Source organism: Pygocentrus nattereri, chromosome 5, assembly GCF_015220715.1.
Source record: "Pygocentrus nattereri isolate fPygNat1 chromosome 5, fPygNat1.pri, whole genome shotgun sequence".
NCBI classification, from domain to species: domain Eukaryota; kingdom Metazoa; phylum Chordata; class Actinopteri; order Characiformes; family Serrasalmidae; genus Pygocentrus; species Pygocentrus nattereri.
The window spans coordinates 2,986,879-3,009,378 of record NC_051215.1 but is presented as its reverse complement, the minus strand read 5'-3'; the positions used below and the strand labels follow the sequence as shown (position 1 = coordinate 3,009,378).

At 44.2% G+C, this 22,500-nt stretch overlaps 1 protein-coding gene across 5 annotated transcripts in view; it reads right to left on the bottom strand.

The window, feature by feature from the left end:
- Positions 1–22,500, bottom strand: part of sobpa (sine oculis binding protein homolog (Drosophila) a) — a 107,127-nt gene that overhangs the window by 59,627 nt on the left and 25,000 nt on the right. For 4 of the 5 annotated variants that reach the window (XM_037538597.1, XM_017718239.2, XM_037538598.1 and 1 more), the window contains exons 2-4: positions 17,495–17,566; positions 13,902–14,037; positions 11,059–11,277 (exon numbers count right to left, since the gene is read on the bottom strand). In XM_037538597.1, the coding sequence (XP_037394494.1) occupies positions 11,059–11,277; positions 13,902–14,037; positions 17,495–17,566 (427 nt within the window). The remainder of the gene's footprint in view (positions 1–11,058; positions 11,278–13,901; positions 14,038–17,494; positions 17,567–22,500) is intronic. The other variant, XM_017718233.2, reaches the window with a different exon arrangement.

Sequence of the window (22,500 nt, the reverse complement as noted above, 5' to 3'; positions counted from 1 at the left end):
GTCTTAATTTATTTTCCAGAATAAAAGTCTGTGCGTTTAAAATCTGAGGAGATCAAAAACTAGTCAGAGCTTGTGTGCAGTAGAGTAATCTGGGTGGTCAAGGGTGGACCAGCAGGGGCAAACTGTCACCAGGCTGCCCTTTTACCTTCAGAACTGCCTTAATTCTTCATGGCACGCTTTCAACAAGGTGTTGGAAACGTTCCTCAGAGATTCTGGTTGGTTATTTGAGCTCCTGTTGCCTTTCTATCATCTGGAACCAGTCTGCCCATTCTCCTCTGACCTCTCACATCAACAAGGCATTTTCGTCCACACAACTGACCGCTCACTGGACATTTCCTCTTTTTCGGACTGTTCTCTGTAAATCCTAGAGATGGTTGTGTGTGAAAATCCCAGCAGATCAGCAGTTTCTGAAATACTCAGACCAGCCCGTCTGGCACCAACAACCACGCCACGTTCAAAGCCCCTTAAATCCCCTTTCTTCCCCGTTCTGATGCTCGGTCTGCACTTCAGCAGGTTGTCTTGACCACCTCTACACGCCTAAATGCACTGAGTTGCGGCCGTGTGATTGGCTGATGAGCTATTTGTGTTAATTTGTGCTCGCTGTCTGGGTAGTGCTAGCTTAGCAGGCTAAAGGCTCAGTTCAATATGCGACAGAACAAGTTAGATTCCTTCTTTTGGTCACTTCAAAATCAACCCCTTCTATCTTTATCCTCTGAAGTTGCAGATATTGAACCTTTCGTGGTGTCCTAAGACGTTTTTGTCTGCTCACTAAGCTGCTTAGCCTGGGTGCTAAAGAAGTAGTGGAACATACGCTTAGCTGGTGGCTGCACACTCAAAAACGACGGTTTGCTCCCTCAGGTTCGAGTCTTTAGTCTCCAAAATTGCATCAGGCGAGTTTCAGTCTCATAATCAAATCTGTACTGTGGGGGGTGAAGCTGTAGCATGTTCTTGGACAACACCTCACACCCTCCGCATGCTGCACTGGAAGAACGGAGAAGCTCGCTCAGTGGCCGACGGTTCCAGCTGCGCTGTGTTAAAGAGCCGTGTGAGATCTTTCTTACCTACTGCTATACGGCTCTACAGGGAGTCTCCTGACCGCAGAGGCGGTACTGATCCTCTGCTGTCTGAACTGAGCTGAACCACGTCACTGTATCTCCTCTCTGATTAACACACACTGTGCAGTCTATCACAGGTATTACTGTAATGACACTTTCACTGCACTTCACTTTACACTACAATATTGATGCCCCTCAGAGTTCGTCACGTCTATAATATGTGCTGTTAGACGACCTCACACCACTCGGTGCCTGCTGTCCGTAAATACAGCCAGTCTCTCATATGCTGTGTAAATATGTAGATACACTTTTATACTTTATTTAATTTCTCTAGATTTATTTCTATTTTGTATTTTTCTGCATAGATTATGTAAATTTACGTGTAATTATATGTGTTGCTACTAACACTGCAATTTCACTCCGGGATCAATAAAGTTCAATCAATCAATCAATCAGTCAATCAGTCGATCTGTCGATCTATTACCTGCTAGCTGTAGTTACCTGCTACTAAGACTCTACAGACCTTATCTTGAGATGTTTGTGTAACAACGCAATCTTGTCTTAGTGCAGACATGTTCAGTAGTTATGTTTCCTTTCACTACGTCTGCTCATTTGCATATTTAATTAGCTACGTTAGCGCAGGTTCTGTAGCTTGTATTTCCTGTTACTTTGTCCCCTGATTAGCATATTCACTTAGCTACATTAGAGCAGGCACGTTCCGTAGTTATGTGCTTCCTGTCACAGCATCCCTCATTAGCATATTTTTGCATACTGGACTGTAATTGGTTTAAGCTTGTATATTGCTTCTAACTGCATAGTCCAAACATCTCAAACCAGTCAGCAACATTAGTGCAGATGTTCTGTAGCTACACGTTTCTCGTCACCATGTCATGATCCCCTCATTAGCATATTTTAGCATACTGGACTGTGATAGGTTCGAGCTTGTTTGTGATGTGCTGCTATATGCGCCCTTGAATAATTTCTTATGAATGTACTGAGCAAGACTGTGTTTCAATCTGTGCTATAGTGACACATATAGACACCGATCAATATAATTATAATAAGCCTTCCAAGATGAATTAAACTTTTAAAAACACCTTCTGAGCGCTGGGGGTCCTTGGAGTGTTTTAGGTTTAATGCAGTGTTTGTGTGTGTGTGTGTGTGTGTGTGTGTGTGTGTGTGTGTGTGTCTAGACTTGATGAGTGTGTTGCTGGGGGAGACGTTTTCCCGTGCCAGAGGAGACAACATGATGTGTCTAAGAGTCTGGAGAACACGCTGAGAGCTCACAGCGGGGACTGCGGTTCTACATCTAATCTATAATTGACCTCACTCAGAAAAATGTGATGCTCACATGAAACAACAGAAGCAACAAGGAACATTCACAACCACCGTTAGAGGAACTTTTCAGCATCTCTAGAACCTGATCTCTATCTGCTGAGTCTGTAGCGCACGATTAATTACCACAGACAACAACCTCAAAACACACAGCAGCCTGAAGCAGCAATATATATAATCGTTTCATCTGAAGCTGCTGTTAGACAGTAAGCAGATCCAACTAGTGAACCACTTTATTTCATTCAAGCTGGTTCTGTTTCTTTCTCCATTTTCTCTCTCTCAATTCTCTTCCTTTCCCCATTCTACCTCTCTTTCTATTCGCCCTCATTCATGTCAGTCCGCCCCTCCCCTTCTCTCTCTATATATATACACACACACACACACACACACATATATATTCACCCTCATTCATGTCCTTACTCTCTCTCTCTCTCTCTCTCTCTCTATTCACCCTCATTCATGTCCTTACTCTCTCTCTCTCTCGCTATTCACCCTCATTCATGTCCCTGCTCTCTCTCTCTCTCTCTCTCTCTCGCTATTCACCTTCATTCATGTCCTTACTCTCTCTCTCTCTCTCTCTCTCTCTCTCTCTCGCTATTCACCCTCATTCATGTCCTTACTCTCTCTCTCTCTCGCTATTCACCCTCATTCATGTCCCTGCTCTCTCTCTCTCTCTCTCTCTCTCTCTCTCGCTATTCACCTTCATTCATGTCCTTACTCTCTCTCTCTCTCTCTCTCTCTCTCTCTCTCTCTCTCTATTCACCCTCATTCATGTCCTTACTCTCTCTCTCTCTCTCTCTCTCTCTCTCTCTCTCTCTGTCTCTCGCTATTCACCCTCATTCATGTCCTTACTCTCTCTCTCTCTCTCTCTCTCTCTCTCTCTCTCTCTCTATTCACCCTCATTCATGTCCCTCTTTCTCTCTCTTTTCTGCACTTCCGCCTCTCTCCTTCTCCTAAAAATGTTCCTTTCTCTGTTTTATCCTCACTCTCCTTTTCTCTCACTCTACCTCTCTTTCTCTCTCTCCCTCTCCTGATGGAGGCTGAGAGCAGCTTGTCAACCTGCATCACCCCACCCTCTTCACACAGCGTGTGTGTGCGGGAATGAGAGAGTGTGTGTTTTAGCCACACACTGCACTGAATGCCACTGGATATAAGCTCCTTCCCATCAGGCTGTGATGACATCTTTGTGCTCACAGGCATTTGTGTGTGTGTGTGTGTGTGTGTTGAGGGAGGGGGGAGTGGGGGTCCGGCAGAGGATGTTTCACTTTTTGTGTGGGATTTTCATGAGTGTGTGTTGTTCAGGAGAGTTCCAACATGAGTGTAAAAACAAAACGAAAAAAAAAGACATCAGTCGTCTCCGTTAGGCTTAGTCATCCGGGGAGAGACCACTCCCACCTGGATAGAGATGCTCACAGATACAGGTCACTCATCTTCATGAGAGCTGGCGATTTCCAGCGACAGGAGGCGGTGCGAACGTTGGTGACACAAAGTGGACGGAGTTTAACTTTTTATGCAAATAAAGAACGAAATGACCTGCCGATTACCAATAGGAATTGAGCACTGAGCCAGAGCCAGTTTTGAGGAGCCTGGCCACTTCCTATTTCCCCCGTTATATCAAAACCATCTTAACCCATTCATTTCGAACTCACTCAGGAGCGCCCTCTAGCGTTTGAGACATCATAGAGTGGGAATTCTCCTCTCTACAAGTTCTCTGATTAAGCAGCGAAGTACGTGCTTTTTCTCCGCCACTGTGAAATGGTACGCTCTGTTTTTGGTTCCTAGATGTTTTTACGACAGGTGGAGTAACAGCGGCTCTGCATTCACCGTGAACAGACTCTCTCCTCTGTCTCTCTCACTCTCTCTCTCTCCATCTACTCTCTTCTCTCTCTCTCTCTCTCTCTCTCTCTCTCTCTCTCTCTCTCTCTCTCTCTCCCTGTCTCTACTCTCTTCTCTCTCTCTCACTCACTCTCTCTCCATCTACTCTCTTCTCTCTCTCTCTCTCTCTCTCTCTCTCTCTCTCTCTCTCTCTCCCTCCATCTACTCTCTTCTCTCTCTCTCACTCACTCTCCATCTACTCTCTTCTCTCTCTCTCTCTCTCTCTCCATCTACTCTCTTCTCTCTCTCTCTCTCTCTCTCTCTCTCTCTCTCCATCTACTCTTTTCTCTCTCTCTCTCTCTCCATCTACTCTTTTCTCTCTCTCTCACTCACTCTCTCTCCATCTACTCTCTTCTCTCTCTCTCACTCACTCTCTCTCCATCTACTCTCTTCTCTCTCTCTCTCTGTCTCTCTATCTCTACTCTCTTCTCTCTCTCTCTCTCCATCTACTCTTTTCTCTCTCTCTCACTCACTCTCTCTCCATCTACTCTCTTCTCTCTCTCTCACTCACTCTCTCTCCATCTACTCTCTTCTCTCTCTCTCTCTGTCTCTCTATCTCTACTCTCTTCTCTCTCTCTCTCTCCATCTACTCTTTTCTCTCTCTCTCACTCACTCTCTCTCCATCTACTCTCTTCTCTCTCTCTCACTCACTCTCTCTCCATCTACTCTCTTCTCTCTCTCTCACTCCCTCTCCATCTACTCTCCTCTCTCTCTCTCTCTCTCTCCATCTACTCTCTTCTCTCTCTCTCTCACACTCACTCCCTCTCCATCTACTCTCTTCTCTCTCCATCTACTCTCTTCTCTCTCTCACACTCCCTCTCCATCTACTCTTTTCTCTCTCTCTCTCTCTCTCTCTCTCTATCTCTCTCTCCATCTACTCTCTCTCTCTCTCACTCACTCTCTCTCCATCTACTCTCTTCTCTCTCTCTCACTCACTCTCTCTCCATCTACTCTCTTCTCTCTCTCTCTCTGTCTCTACTCTCTTCTCTCTCTCTCTCCATCTACTCTTTTCTCTCTCTCTCACTCACTCTCTCTCCATCTACTCTCTTCTCTCTCTCTCACTCACTCTCTCTCCATCTACTCTCTTCTCTCTCTCTCTGTCTCTACTCTCTTCTCTCTCTCTCTCCATCTACTCTTTTCTCTCTCTCTCTCTCTCTCTCCCTCCATCTACTCTCTTCTCTCTCTCTCACTCACTCTCTCTCCATCTACTCTCTTCTCTCTCTCTCTCTGTCTCTACTCTCTTCTCTCTCTCTCTCCATCTACTCTTTTCTCTCTCTCTCACTCACTCTCTCTCCATCTACTCTCTTCTCTCTCTCTCACTCACTCTCTCTCCATCTACTCTTCTCTCTCTCACTCACTCCCTCTCCATCTACTCTCTTCTCTCTCTCTCTCACTCCCTCTCCATCTACTCTCCTCTCTCTCTCTCTCCATCTACTCTCTTCTCTCTCTCTCTCACACTCACTCCCTCTCCATCTACTCTCTTCTCTCTCCATCTACTCTCTTCTCTCTCTATCTCTCTCACTCCCTCTCCATCTACTCTCTTCTCTCTCTCTCTCACTCCCTCTCCATCTACTCTCCTCTCTCTCTCTCTCTCCATCTACTCTCTTCTCTCTCTCTCTCACACTCACTCCCTCTCCATCTACTCTCTTCTCTCTCCATCTACTCTCTTCTCTCTCTATCTCTCTCACTTCCTCTCAATCTACTCTCTTCTCTCTCTCACACTCCCTCTCCATCTACTCTTTTCTCTCTCTCTATCTCTCTCTCCATCTACTCTCTCTCTCTCCTCTCTCTCTCACTCCCTCTCCTTCTACTCTCTCCCCTCTCTTTTCTTTCTCTTTCTCTCTTCTCTAGCTCTCTCTGTCTCTGTTTCTCTTTCCTTTCTCTTTCTATTTCCTGTCTTTGTCTCTCCCCAATGCTTCTCTACTCTTCTCACCCTCCATCTCTACTCTTTCTGTGTCTCTCTCTTTTTCTCTTTCCATGTCTCTCTACCTGTCCACTATCTCTCCATCTACTCTCTCACCGTTTCTTTCTCCTCATTCTGTGTCTTTCTTCCCCCCCCCCCCCCCCCCCCCCCCCCACCCTCTCTGTATGAACGGTCTGTAGTTGTAGACAGGGGACTAATTTATAATTATGTTAAATCTCTCCCTGCAGGCTGAGCGATAACTCTGAACTCACAGCATGCATATTTTATAACACACACACACACACACACACACACACACACACACACACACACACACACAGCTAATGAGTGCCACTCTAATTCTACTCACCCCATCTTTCCCTCTAATTCTATTTAAAAAAGACATAAAAAGAAAACCCAGACGTGTTAAAACATTTTCCTGATTTGACCTATGACCCAGTCTAGGCTGAAGCCCAGCCGCAGGGCTGTTCAGACAGTGGTGAATGATTTTAACTTCCTGCTATCGTGTCGTTTAGTATCGTGTACTTTTGGAAGTAAAGCGCTCAGCCTGAGTCTGATACTGGGCAACATTATGGAGAGTAAAAAAACTGAGCGTTTTAAGAAAATGTGTCTAAACAAGAGGCTAAAAATGTTCTTTAATCAGCTTTTTTAAGGCACAAAATATTATTCAGATTTAAAACTGAAATAGGAAACAATGTAATAAATACTAATAACTCTTAATATGGATAAATATATACAGTGGGGCAAAAAAGTATTTAGTCAGCCACTGATTGTGCAAGTTCTCCTACTTAGAAAGATGAGGGAGGTCTGTAATTTTCATCATAGGTTCACTTCAACTATGAGAGACAATATGAGAAAAAAAATCCAGGAAATCTCATTGGAGGATTTTTAAAGAATTTATTTGTAAAATATGGTGGAAAATAAGTATTTGGTCAATAACAAAAGTTCAACTCAATACTCTGTAACATAACCTTTGTTGGCAATGACAGAGGTCAAACGTTTCCTGTAAGTCTTCACCAGTTTTGCACTGTAGCTGGTATTTTGGCCCGTTCCTCCTGCAGATCTCCTCTAGAGCAGTGATGTTTTGGGGCTGTCGCTGTGCAACAGACTTTCAACTCCCTCCACAAATTTTCTATGGGGTTGAGGTCTGGACACTGGGTAGGCCACTCCAGGACCTTGAAATGCTTTTTACGGAGCCATTCCTTCGTTGCCTGAGCGGTGTGCTTGGGATCATTGTCATGCTGGAAGACCCAGCCACGTTCCATCTTCAATGCTATCATTGATGGGAGGTTTTGACTTAAAATCTCACGATACACGGCCCCGTTCATTCTTCCCTTAACACGGATCAGTCGTCCTGTCCCCTTCGCAGAAAAACAGCCCCAAAGCCTGATGTTTCCACCTCCATGCTTCACAGTAGGTTTGGTGTTCTTGGGATGCAACTCAGCATTCTTCTTCCTCCAAACACGACGAGTTGAGTTTTTACCAAAAAGTTCTGTTTTGGTTTCATCTGACCACATGATATTCTCCCAGTCCTCTTCTGGATCATCCATATGCTCTCTGGTAAACTTCAGATGGAACATGTACTGGCTTAAGCAGGGGGACACGCCTGGCACTGCAGGATTGGAGTCCCTCTCGGCGTCGTGTGTTACTGAGGGTAGCCTTTGTTACTTTGGTCCCAGCTCTCTGCAGGTCATTCATCAGGTCCCTCCATGTAGTTCTGGGATTTTTGCCCACCGTTCTCATGATCATTTTGACCCCACAGGATGAGCTCTTGCGTGGACCCCAGATCCAGGGAGATTATCAATGGTCTTGTAAGTCTTCCATTTTCTTACAATTGCTTAATATAAAATAAATACTTATTTTCCACCATAATTTTCAAATAAATTCTTTAAAAATCCTACAATGTGATTTCCTGGATTATTTTTTCTCATTTTGTCTCTCATAGTTGAAGTTTACCTATGATGAAAACTACAGACCTCTCTCATCTTTCTAAGTAGGAGAACTTGCACAATCAGTGGCTGACTAAATACTTTTTTGCCCCACTGTATTGTATATATTGACAAATAGGCCAAATATTGTCAGCCTATATTTTACTGACTGCAGTGTTACACAGACCGGACTAAACCTGATACTGGCAGTTTTACTGACCATAGTGCTGTATGGACTGTAACGGTGAAGCGGTCAGTCTGAGATCACTGGTTCACTGGTGGTGTGGAGCTCCAGGTCCACCTGATCCAGTCAGTATCTGAGATCCTAAGCGTGTTCCGCACCTGTGATTACTTTCTGTTAACTACAGTTAAAGAGCAAGAAACCTGAACCCCTCTCTCACACACACACACACACACACACACACACACACACACACACCAGTTTGTTTTTATGCTTTTATCAGAACGTGAGCTCAAATGACGTTTTGTTGATTTTCTGAGTATATACTAACATGTTAACACATTCTTATTTTGACCTTTTGACCCATCCTCAGTAATGCAGGCTGAAGCCCAGCTGCAGTGCACTGTATGCTGCTTTGACTGAACCTGTGACTGTAACCCTCTTGTTTAAATGCAGTTTTTTTTTGCAAGTTTTCCCAGTTTTCTTACCAATTTAGTTGTGCCCAATTGCACCCACTATCCGGGTCTCCCTAAATTACACAAAATACAACTTTTAACTGGCTTTTAAAGCGATAACTTCATGCCCTCCAGCAGACTTACACTTGCACTTAAGGAGAACTATGGAGAAATCAACAAGCAGCAAACTAACAAAAGCCACAGCACAGTGGAGCTCCAGGTCCCCTCGAAAGCCTCCACCGTAACAACAATCCACGAGCTGTATGAATAAAAGTGAGAGGCTACAATCACAGAGTACCTGAACTATTGACTGTATATATTGCATGTATGATACAAAAAGCTGACAAATTATGTTTTTTTGATTTAAGTGATAGTAAATTGACAACAATAAATATGAAATCTTTCTGTAAATTTTAGTGGACAATTTTAATTCATTCAAAGTTTAACACTGAGAGAAAAAAAAACATAAAACATAAAATGTACCATAACTTTTACACAGTTTCTCTGATACTTTGTTACCCTGTTCTTCAGTGGTCAGGACCCCCATGGACCCTCACAGAGCAGGTACTATTTGGGTGGTGGGTCATTCTCAGCACTGCAGTAACACTGACGTGGTGGTGGTGTGTTAGTGTGTGTTGTGCTGGTCTGAGTGGATCAGACACAGCAGTGCTGGTGGAGTTTTTAAACACCTCAGTGTCGCTGCTGGACTGAGAATAGTCCACCACCCAAAAGTATCCAGTCGAGAGCATCCTGTGAGCAGCGTCCTGTGAGCAGCGTCCTGTGACCACTGATGAAGGACTAGAGGATGACCAACACAAACTGTGCAGCAGCAGATGAGCTGTCGTCTCTGACTTTACATCTACAAGATGGACCGACAAGGTAGGAGTGTCTAATAGAGTGGACAGTGAGTGGACACGACACAGTGTTTAAAAACTCCAGCAGCGCTGCTGTGTCTGATCCACTCGTACCGGTACAACACACACTAACACGCCACCACCGCGTGGGTGTGGTTATTCGGTGAAAGTATGAAGGCCGGGCTCCTGATTCCTGGGAATTTAATTTTACGCATCAAGGCATACCCTTCCGGGAAAACACAGATTAAGAGCTGCGTGATTGAACAACACAAAGCCTGAACATCCGAGCGTTACTGAAGAAAGGATGCAGAGGCATTTTCAAAGCAAGTGCTAAAAAAATCTAATTTTTTGGCCACAAACAGCATACAAAGGTATGTTTGGAGAAAAAGGAGCAGCATTTGATGAAAAGAACACCTTGCTGACTGTTAAGCATGGGAGTGGATAGAGTGTGCTTCCAACTAGTGTGACAGCTGGTAGCAAACACTACAGGGGTGGATAGAAGAACATATTCTACTAAAAATCAGCAAGTTCTGGAAGCAAAAATGACACAATCATTCAAGAAGCTGCAGCTTGCTATAATATGATAATCAAAAACATGCCTCCATATCTGCCATCAATTACTGCAAGCTAAAGCTGTTGGAATGGCCCTCGCAGCCCCTGACTGTCCCAGGTTTTACGTGTTAAAAGAGCTTGCATGTAGCTGCAGCAGCTCATGCATTATTCAGCAGGCTGGGGGGGTGTTGCCATGGAAGTTAGACTCCACGCCATCTGTTTCTCAATCTAAATACACACACAGCTCGCATTACCACAAATGCACACATGCAGACACACGTATACACACACAACTATTTGGGTGTATGCAATGGATACTTTTAAACGCATGCATGTGAGTACAGCTATTTTTGTAAGTTATTCTCATGACGGGCGGCTTTAATGTTTTTTTTTTCTACACTCAGATTGAACGATGATCTCGTTATTAATATCTTATTATTATCACAATGTTTAAAAGTCTGGCCAGTTAGGCCTTAGTTGACTTGTTAGGGCTGATTAGGCAGGTCAGGAAATGTCATTAGGAGTTGTCAGCTGAGCATAATAAATTTGTTGACTCTTCAATCCTTTCAATCCTGACACTCAACAACCATCGACTTCTCTAAGCAGCTGGCCGAGGATCTGAAAATGAAGCTATTTGATTCCTACAAAGCGGGTGATGATATCGAAGTGCTGTCCGCTCGTAATATTAGCTGTCCAAAACGTAATTAAGAAATGGCAGTTAACGGGAACTGTGGATGTCCAGATCTGGAAGACCAAGAACTCTCAGTTAGGACATAAGAGGACCAATCAGGTTCCGCGTTTTTGTGCTCTGCTCAGCGGAAAAAGTGGATAAAACTCAGCAACATGTTGCTGAAACACTCTCAATTCTTCAGAAACACTCTAAAGGGTTAAACTCTTACCTGCTGGTGGTTTGATAAGAGGGGGCGGGATCAGGGGCACGATGATTGGCAGGCCCCCTTGCTCCTTGGCAACTGTTGTCGAAGAGGAGGAAGAGGAGGAGGGGTTACCGGCCGTTTCTGCGATGACGCCGTTCCGTGGGGTGGGGGTGGAGTTGGAGCTGTTGGCGTGAGGCGGAGAACCGCTGTTTTCGGCCGTGGACGCTTTTGGCAGAGAGTTTTCTAGAAGGATGGAGAAGGAGAGAGAGAACACAGCGGTTTGGACAGCAGCCTCGGCAGCAAGTCCACTGCAGCATCTGGACTCGAAACCAAACCACGACGATGAAGATAAAGATTTGAAAACTCCTTCGTTTCACGTCACATTACATGTCGCGTTCATCATTAGTCAGTTTCTGACCACGGAACTGCCGTTGCCCAGATTATCATCTCTCAGCACAGCAGCGGGACTGACATGCTAGTGTGTGCTGGTGCTGGTATGAATGTATCAGACAGTGGTCCCCCACCTAGAAATAAACATTCAGCAAAAAGCAGCTCTGCGGTCAGAAACTGACCACTGATGAAGGGCTAAACAGACGGGCTACAGTCTGTAACTACAGCCACAAGAGAGGGGTTTCTAATAAAGTGGCCGCTTGACGTCTGTGTCGTTTCTGTTGCGGCCCAGCTGCAGTCTAGACCGCGCAGACGGAATGTGTCCTACTTAGTGACCTAACAAACACACGGAACCAAGTCCTGCGTGGCAGAGACAAAAAACACTCAACGAAAGTCACTTCCACCGCGCCTCTACACCTGCTGCTGACTGCACAGCGGCAAAACACGACACGGGCAGATTTCCAGAAACTCATTTGTCATTTTGACTGTGCATGAGAGCTGATAGGGATTAAGTCTAAATGAGTTAATTAAGTTTGATTGTCTCGTCCCTAATCTCGCCACTTCCAGCTTCGTCCGCCAACAATGGCAGAGTATCGCAATCTGTAGCCGTGGATTTGTACGATGGCGGAATGTAATTATGGGGCCAATCTCGGGGCAGGCGTGCCGCGTTAGCGCGATGCTGCTAACAGCATCGCACCACAGCACTCTGTAAACGCTAAATCTCTCCTTTCTGTGAGAGCGGGGGATGGGACTAGTGCGCTTCTTCGGAGGGGAGGGGGATTAGCTTCTTCATTGTGTCCAATCTCTCCAAGCTGCCGAAGATGGTTGACAATTTAAGTCACGCTAATGCGCTAACTGGGGGCACCTCGCAGGCGGCTGCATGAGCCCGGGATAAGGGCACCAGCCGAATGTTTTCACAGGAGGAACAATGAGGAGAGTTTAGGAATTTAACTTCTGTCTTTTACTGTCAGCACTACAGATGCTAACACTAGCTGCAGTTCTTACTCCACTTAGGTTCCTCGGCTGTTTCGGCTCCCGCAGGAAAACTCAGTGTAGATGTTAAGAAAGTCATCTGTGTGCTCAGAAGGGATAATAAGAGCTTAATGCTACGGCGCAGAAGCCGTCCAGTCAAAAAAGTGTAAGTTGCTAACATTAAACGAAAATGGACAGCCCCCAAAATAACATTACACACATTACGCGCCAACTGGTGAATACTGGCGTCCATTCGCTGCTACAGCCACATCAGCAAGTAGCACTGATATTTTCTGGCATTAATGATAAAAAGTGGAGCTCATGAAGTGGACAGTGAGAGATGAGAGTTTCAAGCGGACCGTCTGTGTAGAAGCATGTATTCTGTTGTTTGCTGTCAACTTTATTGGAAGTGACTTCCACGAAACTGGCCACTTTATGAGAAACACCCACCTTGTGCTTCCACTCACTGGCCACTTTATTAGAAACACCCACCTTGTGCTTCCACTCACTGGCCACTTTATTAGAAACACCCACCTTGTGCTTCCACACACTGGCCACTTTATTAGAAACACCCACCTTGTGCTTCTACTCACTGGCCACTTTATTGGAAACACCCACCTTGTGCTTCCACTCACTGGCCACTTTATTAGAAACACCTACCTTGCACTTCCACTCACTGGCCACATTCCTCATGCTTCTACTCACAGGTCACTTTAAGATTAAGTGACACTTTTTTAATCCCACAAACGGGGAAGTTTCACGTCCGCATTTAACCCATCCGTGAAACACCACATACACACTAGTGAGCACACACACACTAGGGGGCAGTGAGCACACTTGCCCGGAGCGGTGGGCAGCCCTATCCACGGCACCCAGGGAGCAGTTGGGGGTTAGGTGTCTTGCTCAAGGACACCTCAGTCATCGACTGTCGGCACTGGGGATCGAACCAGCGACCTTCCAGTCACAGGGCCAGTTCCCTAACCTCCAGCCCATGACTGCCTTTATGAGCTCCGCCTAGTTTATAGCTCCACTATACAGGGGTACAATTCCAGAATGTAGCTTAGTCTGATGCTGATTGATAAGCCGTTCCTCTACCCTGTTCTTTATTGGTCAGTTTCTGACCACAAGACCACTGTGTCTGTCTTACACAAACTGTGCATCAACACATGGGCTACATTTTCTAACTGTACACCAGCAAGCCCTGCTGAAAAGACCAGCACGGACCAGCATGAATATGCTGGTTTATACTGGTCTAGCGCTGCATAGCATAGTTGTGCTGCTGACCAGCATGCCAGCATCCAAAACACAGCATATGTGCGTTCTGCTGGCCATCAGCCAAGCAGGTCTATACTGGTTTTTCTGAAACAGGGAGACGAAGTTATAAATGAGGGGTTTCTGATAAAGTGGCCAGTCAGTGTACATGCAGAGGGCATCATATTTCACTAGACAGAGTGGATAGCAAGATTTAATGTAGTGTTGCTGATTTGGTGGTAAACGCTGTTCACCTTTCAGCACTGAGATGTGCTGCCGGAGTTCTCCGTCGGGATAGTTGCGTATCTCGATGTCGTCGGAGTCTCGTAACTCCACCTTGTCGTAACCGTACCAGCCCAGCAGCTCGTTCATCGTGTTTTCAGCAAAACTCTGCAAGACAAACAAAAAACGTCAACACCAGCTTCCAGTACAGTTTGATGAACACCAGATAAATTTAGCAGGAATTCAAAAATGCATTGATTTGAGTTCATGTGTTTTGGAAAAAAATCTCAGACTCACTTTAAACTTTATTGTTTATTGTATAACGATGTTGTCGGAAGAAAACCTGGTATCTCCTTTTTTGACATTTTTTCATCATTTGAAAATGCCTGTTACCCTTTACATTGTACATACATTTCATGATGAATGGACAAAAAGAAACGACCTAAATTGACTTGGGAAAAATTCTGGTTCCATTGACTTACATTAAAAGTACAGCAGGTTTTTCCCTTCTCCTGTAAAGTTACTATTTTGGATATACAAGGTTTTCTTCCGACAACAGCGATATAATCCATTACTGTTAACCGTTCCTTTGGTTACATTTATGAAATCAGTATCTTTTTATAAAATAATTTTGAGCTCCAATGTAAAAAGAGAAAAACACTCATTTCTCCACACATTTGACACACACATAAACTAAATTTGATCAATTAATGCAAGTTTGTTATTTTTTCACCAATAAATTACAGTGTAGTATATGATGGTAATTGTCTTGGAAACATCAATAAGTTATTAAATGATAAATTATATAATTATGTATTCATAGTAATTCCTTGCTAAATTATTATATAAATAATAAACAGTGATTTTCTGGATGTTTGCTTGTTTACCCATCTCCAAGCCGCTCCTCGAGGAAGTCCAGTATTACATGTAGTTAAAAAGCAGCTCCTGGTTTGACCAATCAGAGCTCAGTAAATTGAGCTCATGATGTAATTGATGATATTAACGAGTCTCTGTGGCGGCTGTGAAGGTGTCCAGGAAAAATATGGACCCAAGAAATTCTTGTTACTCTTTATTGTTTTTCTGTTTACTTGAATTATGAATACGACTTTATTCTAATGTATATTGTGATAAACTCACTGCTGAGGTAGATTGTTTAACAATTTGCTTAGATGCCTAAAACTTTCACGCAGTAACGTATGTACCTGCAAGTTTCTAAATTTTTCATGAAAATAAGGAATTCCAAACTTTTAAACAGCAACAGTATGAAATAATCTTTGATTGCCGTGTTGCTTGGCAACCGCAGCCTACTATTAACAAACTACACTGCTATACGTAAGAACTGTTCAATATGATTATTATTGGTAATAAATTGAACTGTTTATTGAACATATACCCTGTACATGTTCATGCTGTAAATTAATTTACTGTGAAATCACTGTAACGTACGGCCTCAGCAACACAGATCTTCCTACACTGGGCATGAAAAGTTCAAATAGGTCTTCAAGTCAGTGGTTGTTAAAGCAGTGCTGTGCAACCTGCTGCCTTAAAATCCAAGTACTCCACCTGTGTTATAACTACTCTGTGTGTCCAAAAGTTTGTAGACACCTGCTCCTCCACCGTTTCTTCTGATATTTAGGTGTTAATAGTGAGTTTGTCCTGCAGTAACAGCCTCTACTCTTCTGGAAAGGCTTTACACCAGATGTTGGGACATTGCTGTGAGGATTTGATTGAGCATTAACGAGGTAAGGTACTGATGTTGGATGGTCAGTTCTGGATCATTCCAACTCATCCCAAAGATGTTGGCTAGCGCTCCATCACTCCAGAGAACGCCTTTCCAGTGCTGGAAAAGTGCTGTTTCTATTCCACACTCAGATCCTTAATCAACATTTGTTTGACTGACACATCTGGCACACATTCAATTATCAAACAGACTGTATTAATGTAACAATGCACAACGCAGTGAAATACAGTGATTAATAATAAGCTCAACTGATTCCTATTTAATCCAGAAATTCCAGAAAAAATTCCCAAAATCTACATACATTCAGTGTGTGGGACGTAATCAGAGTCACTCAGAGGGGTTTGGTGTGAAATGGTTCAGACGTCTTTACAGTGGTGGTGATGGGAACCAGGGGTCGCCATGACTACAACACAGATATAGACACTGTATTTACCATCAAAACTACCAGAGAACCCACACGAGTCTTCTGAGCTTATATGGAATGTTTATGATGGTGATGAAAAAATAGTGATGAATCTGAAAAAAAAAACAATCTGTTTTGGGGCTATTTTGCCTCACAATGCTCTGCATATACTCCTTCACTGTGAAACATGTTTTAGCCCAACACCCTCTCAAAACTGTCATCAGGCAGTGAATTCAGAACCATTTCATGTAGGAACTTTCTGTGAGGAGCTTTTAGAGGGGGACGTCTTGTTCCCATCACCACCACTGTGAGCAGTTCTGACTCTAAGTTACTCTAGAACGCAGCCTTTCACACCAAAGCGCTCTGAATGACCCTGTCAACATCTCATCAATTTAAATATACAGAACTTTGAAAAATCTGTGGAGTTCCCTTTGGAAGTCACCATTTCAGAATTCAGAATAATTTGAAGGAATAGATCAGCAAAATATCTCATTTGCATAGTTTTCACTCTTAGACCAAATGCGGTCGATCATCCAAGACATGTTCGGTGTCTGGGGTTTCCTTCTTTAGGTTTACACTGGAGCTATAAAGCTAATGTAGCCAACAAGTAATAGAAGATTATGTATACCAATGTATGGATATCACAAACCGTGTGGAGCTGTTCAGGATCTCTTATATACCTGATCATGTGGTTTCTGACACTGTATGACACACTGTGATCAATAAACATGGACAATAGTACATTGCATCACTTACACGTGGAAGCTAGCAGCCACCTAGCTGAACGCTGTCAGCACATATTGTCCATATCTATAGAAAACAGTATGAGATTACTTAAGAGCAGACGCCAGTGTAGGCATACGGTCTACACAATGCCAGTGGCTGTACATTGGCTTCCATTACTTCATAGCTACATTAGCCTCTTAGCTCCAATACAAAACTAAAGCAAACCTCAGACACCAAACATGTCCTTGCTGACTGAGTACGTCTGGGCTGAGAGGGGAAATTTATTGGCCAAGTCCATGCTGCTATGAGGCCTTGCAGTCATCAAAGACTCTCCTAGTCTTTAACCGAAAGTCTGAATTTTGCAGCTCATCACAAAATCCAGAGCTTCCTCCCACAACTCTACACAATTGATCAAAACTACTTGATCAATTGTTCCAAACCATGCAGGATACTGAGAATAAAACTGAAAGGCAATGAATAAAAATGTAAATTCATACTCTGATGGAACATTTACCTTAACAGCCGTGTAAGACAAATGTGCTGTATCAGTGACACACGTTCAGAATGTTTTTGTTGACCATGCAAAGTTTTTCCCAACTGCGGGCTACACGGAACCCACTAGACTGTTTGAGGAACATCTATAGAACCATAGATGGAGAAGAAGTTCATTCTTCTACTGCTTGTTTTTTTGTTCTTTGCCGTTCACTGCAGACAGTGTCACTCAGTCAAATCACTCAAACTAAGGAGGCTCTCACCATTACGTCGGGCGGGTTGCCACGGAGACCGCCCCCCTGCCCCGCCCTGGGGAGGGGCATCTCAGCCGGGACCTGATGAGACACGGAGTCAAGAGCTGTCAATCAAACCCACCAGAGCGTCAATCAATCACGGCTGCAGTCAATTAACGAGGTGCTTTACTCCGTCACGGTAGATAAATAGCGGGTTTTATTCATTAGTTTAAATCACGCTAACGTCTGACTGCGGGAAAATTACTGTAGTAGTACCAGCGGAAAAGTCCAAGGGCATCGCGGCCGAGCAGGTGAAGTGGACAGGAGCTCGATTCAGTTTTTTAAACATGGGCCAAAGACCCTTAACTGGCCTCTCACTGTATATATACATATATATATATATATATTTATATGTATTTACCTGTACATAGATTTTACTGCCAAAATTATCCAGACAGCACTTCTAATGAGTGAATTCAGAAACTTTAAGGTGTCCAGCTGGAGTTCTCTGCGTTCTCTGGAATGATGGAGCTCCTTCCAGTTGATGAGTTGGAGTGATCCAGAACTGACCATCCAACATCAGTACCTGACCTCACTAACGTTCTTGTGGCTGACTGCAATCAGATCGGCACAGCAATGTTCCATCTAGTGTAAAGCCTTTCCAGAAGAGTAGAGGCTGTTACTGCAGCACAAACTCACTATTAACACCCTTCATTTCAGAAGAAATGCTGGAAGAGCAGGCGTCTACAAACCTTTGGAGGGATATTGTATGTGTTCGGGTGAAAATATCCAGCCAGAGTGGCTCTGTGGTCAGAAACTGACCACCAATGAAGGGCTACAGGTTGGCTAACACAAACCGTGCATCAACAGATAAGCTTCAGTCTCTGTGCACCAGCAAGGTGGAGCTACACGAGAAGCATTTCTAATAAAGTGACAAAATGTGCATAGGTCACTATCTGTTAAACTGCCCGTTCAGCATGTATAAACAGGCCACAGCCACAGAGCATTCACCTGCAAGTGAATCATAGCAGATTCTCATTCTTACAGCTTATTACAGTAGAATATGTGCATTTAAACAGCTTGTATCCTGGTTGAGACAGTGCACCGCCCCTGTTCTCCCACTAGGGGTCTCTACAGCTGGTAATCTGTAATTGTACAGTGAGTTCACAAGGTCACTCAGAGCAGTTATCGCTCTGTCCACACCAGGCTATGGGGTTACAGCCAGTCGTCCTGGGCCGTCACTGTTTACTCCTTTAACTTACTCCACTAAAGCCGTGGCCTCGAGGGACGCACCGAACTTGATAATCTACAGAGCAGAAGTCTTAGGCCACCCGAGAAAGTTATATTTAAAACTATTTACAGGCTGCCAACTTCTACATTTTTGCTGCAGTGAGATTCCAGCAGGCTAGGAAGGCGAGTCATGGGTTTTTCCCTTTTTATTAGACAGTATTTGTTGGTGTTATTTCAAAATACTGTAATACAATCCTTATTTCACATGCTCACTGTTATAGGCCTGAGTTACACAATGATGCCACGTTTTATTAATGAAGTAACTGAAATTCAGTCCCAAATGTTAGTAAATAAGAACTGAATTAGGATCAACATTAAAATGACATATTTGAGTTTGATATAAAAGTTTAATATAATACATACAAATATAGTTCAAGCTTAACTTACCCTTACAAATAATGTACTATCCTATGAAGTGATACACAGTATTGCCTAAAGTTTTCACTCGCCCATCCAAACCACTGAATTCAGGTGTTCCAGTCACTTCCATGGCCACAGGTGTGTAAAGCCGAGCCCCTCGGCCTGCAGACTGCTTCTACAGACATTAGTGAAAGAATGGGTCGCTCTCAGGAGCTCAGTGAATTCCAGCGTGGTGCCGTGATCGGACGCCACCTGTGGAACAAGTCCAGTCGTGAAATTTCCTCACTGCTAAATATTCCACGAGCGATTGGGAACGACAGTAACTCAGTTCAGGCCATCTCCAAAACGGTAACTTTACAGGAGAAGGAAAAAACATACGTTATCTTTAATGTAAGTCAATGGAACCAGACTTTTTTCTAAGTGATTCTGGGTTGGTTTCTTTGGCCCATTTATCATGAAATTTGCACACAATGTGAAGCAAAACAGACGTTTTCAAATTATGTCAAAAACAGAAAAGCAACAAAAATGGAGATACGAGGTTTTGTTCCAACAGCGGTGATATACTACATAAATAAGCCGTTTTAAACCACTTCCTCAGGCCTCTGTCCTCTGCACAGCACTGCACTTTCTAGTTCAGCAGTGGCTTTTGTGTTTAACAGCTCAAGTTACGTGGCTAAGGAGAGGTCATATGGTAGGTGACAGGGTCAAACGTAAGGTCAGACCTGGGTCATCGCCATCCAGGCCTTTCACAGTTTATCACCAGTACTTTACCACTGGTTTTATCAGCGACTTCAGACTGATAAGACAATGTGTTATCATTATCGTGATGTTTTTCTGAGCATGTTGTGGGTGTCAACAGTATATCTAGAACACTGAACAACTGCACACCTCATTAGAGCTGTAAATGTGGCGTCTAGGTCTGTCCTGTTGTGTTTGCTGGAGCACTGAATCAGGTCCAACACATCAAACCTCCAAAAAACTAAATATCAGCATACGACTTGTGAAATTATCGTCAAGTGAAATTATTTTACCACAGTGCCCTCCCCTAATTTCTGCTCAGGTCTGCCTTGAGTCGGCCCCCCAGCCCGCCTCACTGAAACATGAATAGAGCCTCACAGTACAGCGAGGCTGTTCAGGAGTGTTTTCCTTTAGGTGTTCCGTGAATAAACACGAGCTCACGGGAGATTTAGGGAGCTCGAGGTTTAGCCTGAACAACATACTGACAAAACACACTCACTACAATCAGGTCCGTCACGGCCCAAACAGACCTGATAGAACTGAACCAATCAGAACACCCAGACCCCCCCACTGCCCGCTCACTCTCGCTCTCTCTCTCTCCTTCTTCCCCTACTCTCTCTCTCTCCTTCTTCCCCTTCCCTCTCTCTCTTTCTCCTTCTTCCCCTACTCTCTCTCTCTCCTTCTTCCCCTTCCCTCTCTCTCTTTCTCCTTCTTCCCCTTCCCTCTCTCTCTTTCTCCTTCTTCCCCTACTCTCTCTCTCTCTCTCTCTCTCCTTCTTCCCCTACTCTCTCTCTCTCCTTCTTCCCCTTCCCTCTCTCTCTTTCTCCTTCTTCCCCTACTCTCTCTCTCTCTCTCTCTCTCTCTCTCTCTCCTTCTTACCCTTCCTTCTCTCTCTTTCTCCTTCTTCCCCTACTCTCTCTCTCTCTCTCTCTCTCCTTCTTCCCCTACTCTCTCTCTCTCTCTCTCTCTCTCTTTCTCTCCTTCTTCCCCTACTCTCTCTCTCTCTCTCTCTCTCTCCTTCTTCCCCTACTCTCTCTCTCTCTCTCTCTCCTTCTTCCCCTTCCTTCTCTCTCTTTCTCCTTATTCCCCTACTCTCTCTCTCTCTCTCTCCTTCTTCCCCTACTCTCTCTCTCTCTCTCTCTCCTTCTTCCCCTACTCTCTCTCTCCATCTCTCTCTCCTTCTTCCCCTTCCCTCTCTCTCTATCTCTCTCTCCTTCTTCCCCTTCCCTCTCTCTATATCTCTCTCTCCTTCTTCCCCTTCTCTCTCTCTCCTTCTTCCCCTTCCCTCTCTCTCCTTCTTCCCCTTCCCTCTCTCTCTCTCTCTCTCTCTCTCCTTCTTCCCCTTCCCTCTCTCTCTCTCTCCTTCTTCCCCTTCCCTCTCTCTCTCTCTCTTCCCTCTCTCTCTCTCTCTCTCTCTCCTTCTTCCCCTACTCTCTCTCCATCTCTCTCTCCTTCTTCCCCTTCCCTCTCTCTCTATCTCTCTCTCTCCTTCTTCCCCTTCTCTCTCCATCTCTCTCTCCTTCTTCCCCTTCCCTCTCTCTCTATCTCTCTCTCTCCTTCTTCCCCTTCTCTCTCTCTCTCTCTTTCTCTCCTTCCTCTTCCCTCTCTCTCTCTCCTTCCCCTTCTCTCTCTCTCCTTCTTCCCCTTCCCTCTCTCTCTTTCTGTCTAGTTACATTTTTTTTCTTTTCACTCTTATTTCTACCTTTGACTTTTCTCTCTATTTTTTCTGACTGTTGCGTCATTCTTTTTCTCTTTCACTTTTCTTTTTTCTTTTTCTCTCTGTTACTCATTATCTTCCTTTTTTCTTTCATTCATTCATTCTCTCTTTCTCCCTCTTGTTCTGTCTATTTACCTTTTGTTCTCTTTTTTTTCCTCTGTCTTCTTTTCATTCTTATTTCAACCTTTCACTCTTTCCTCTCTCTATTTTCAATCTCTCCCTCTTTCTCTCTCTCAGCTCATTCTTTTTCTCCTTTTCCCTCTCTCTCTTTAAGCTGATGGTCCATCTGTAAAACTGCCACTTCCAGAGTGGCGGAGCGATAGCAAAAGATACTCTAGGTGGCAGAGCATGAAAATGGAGAGGCGGAATGAGAGGGAGAAGTGGGGGGGGGGGGGGGGGGGAGAGAGAGAGAGAGAGACAGAGAGAGAGAGAGACAGAGAGAGAGACAGAGAGAGAGAGAGAAAGAGAGAGAGAGACAGAGAGAGAGACAGAGAGAGAGAGAGAGAGAGACAGAGAGAGAGACAGAGAGAGAGAGAGAAAGAGAGAGAGAGAGAGAGAGAGAGAGAGAGAGAGAGAGAGAGAGAGAGAGAGAGAGAGAGGCAGAGAGAGACAGAGAGAGAGAAAGAGAGAGAGAGAGACAGAGAGAGAGACAGATAGAGAGACAGAGAGAGAGAGAGAGAGACAGAGAGAGAGAGAAAGACAGATAGAGAGACAGATAGAGAGACAGAGAGAGAGAGAGAACTTCTTTCAGTGTAAAGCACCTTTTGGAATTCCGCAGGTCTCAGCTTCTCCTGCCAGAGCTGGTTGGTAGATGTGGTTAATTCTGCTCGAGGGCTGATCGATACAACCACAATACATCACCATACATTCTTCATATCGTTCTATGTTCATTAACATTCTATTATCAATAATTATTAGATGACTTATTTAA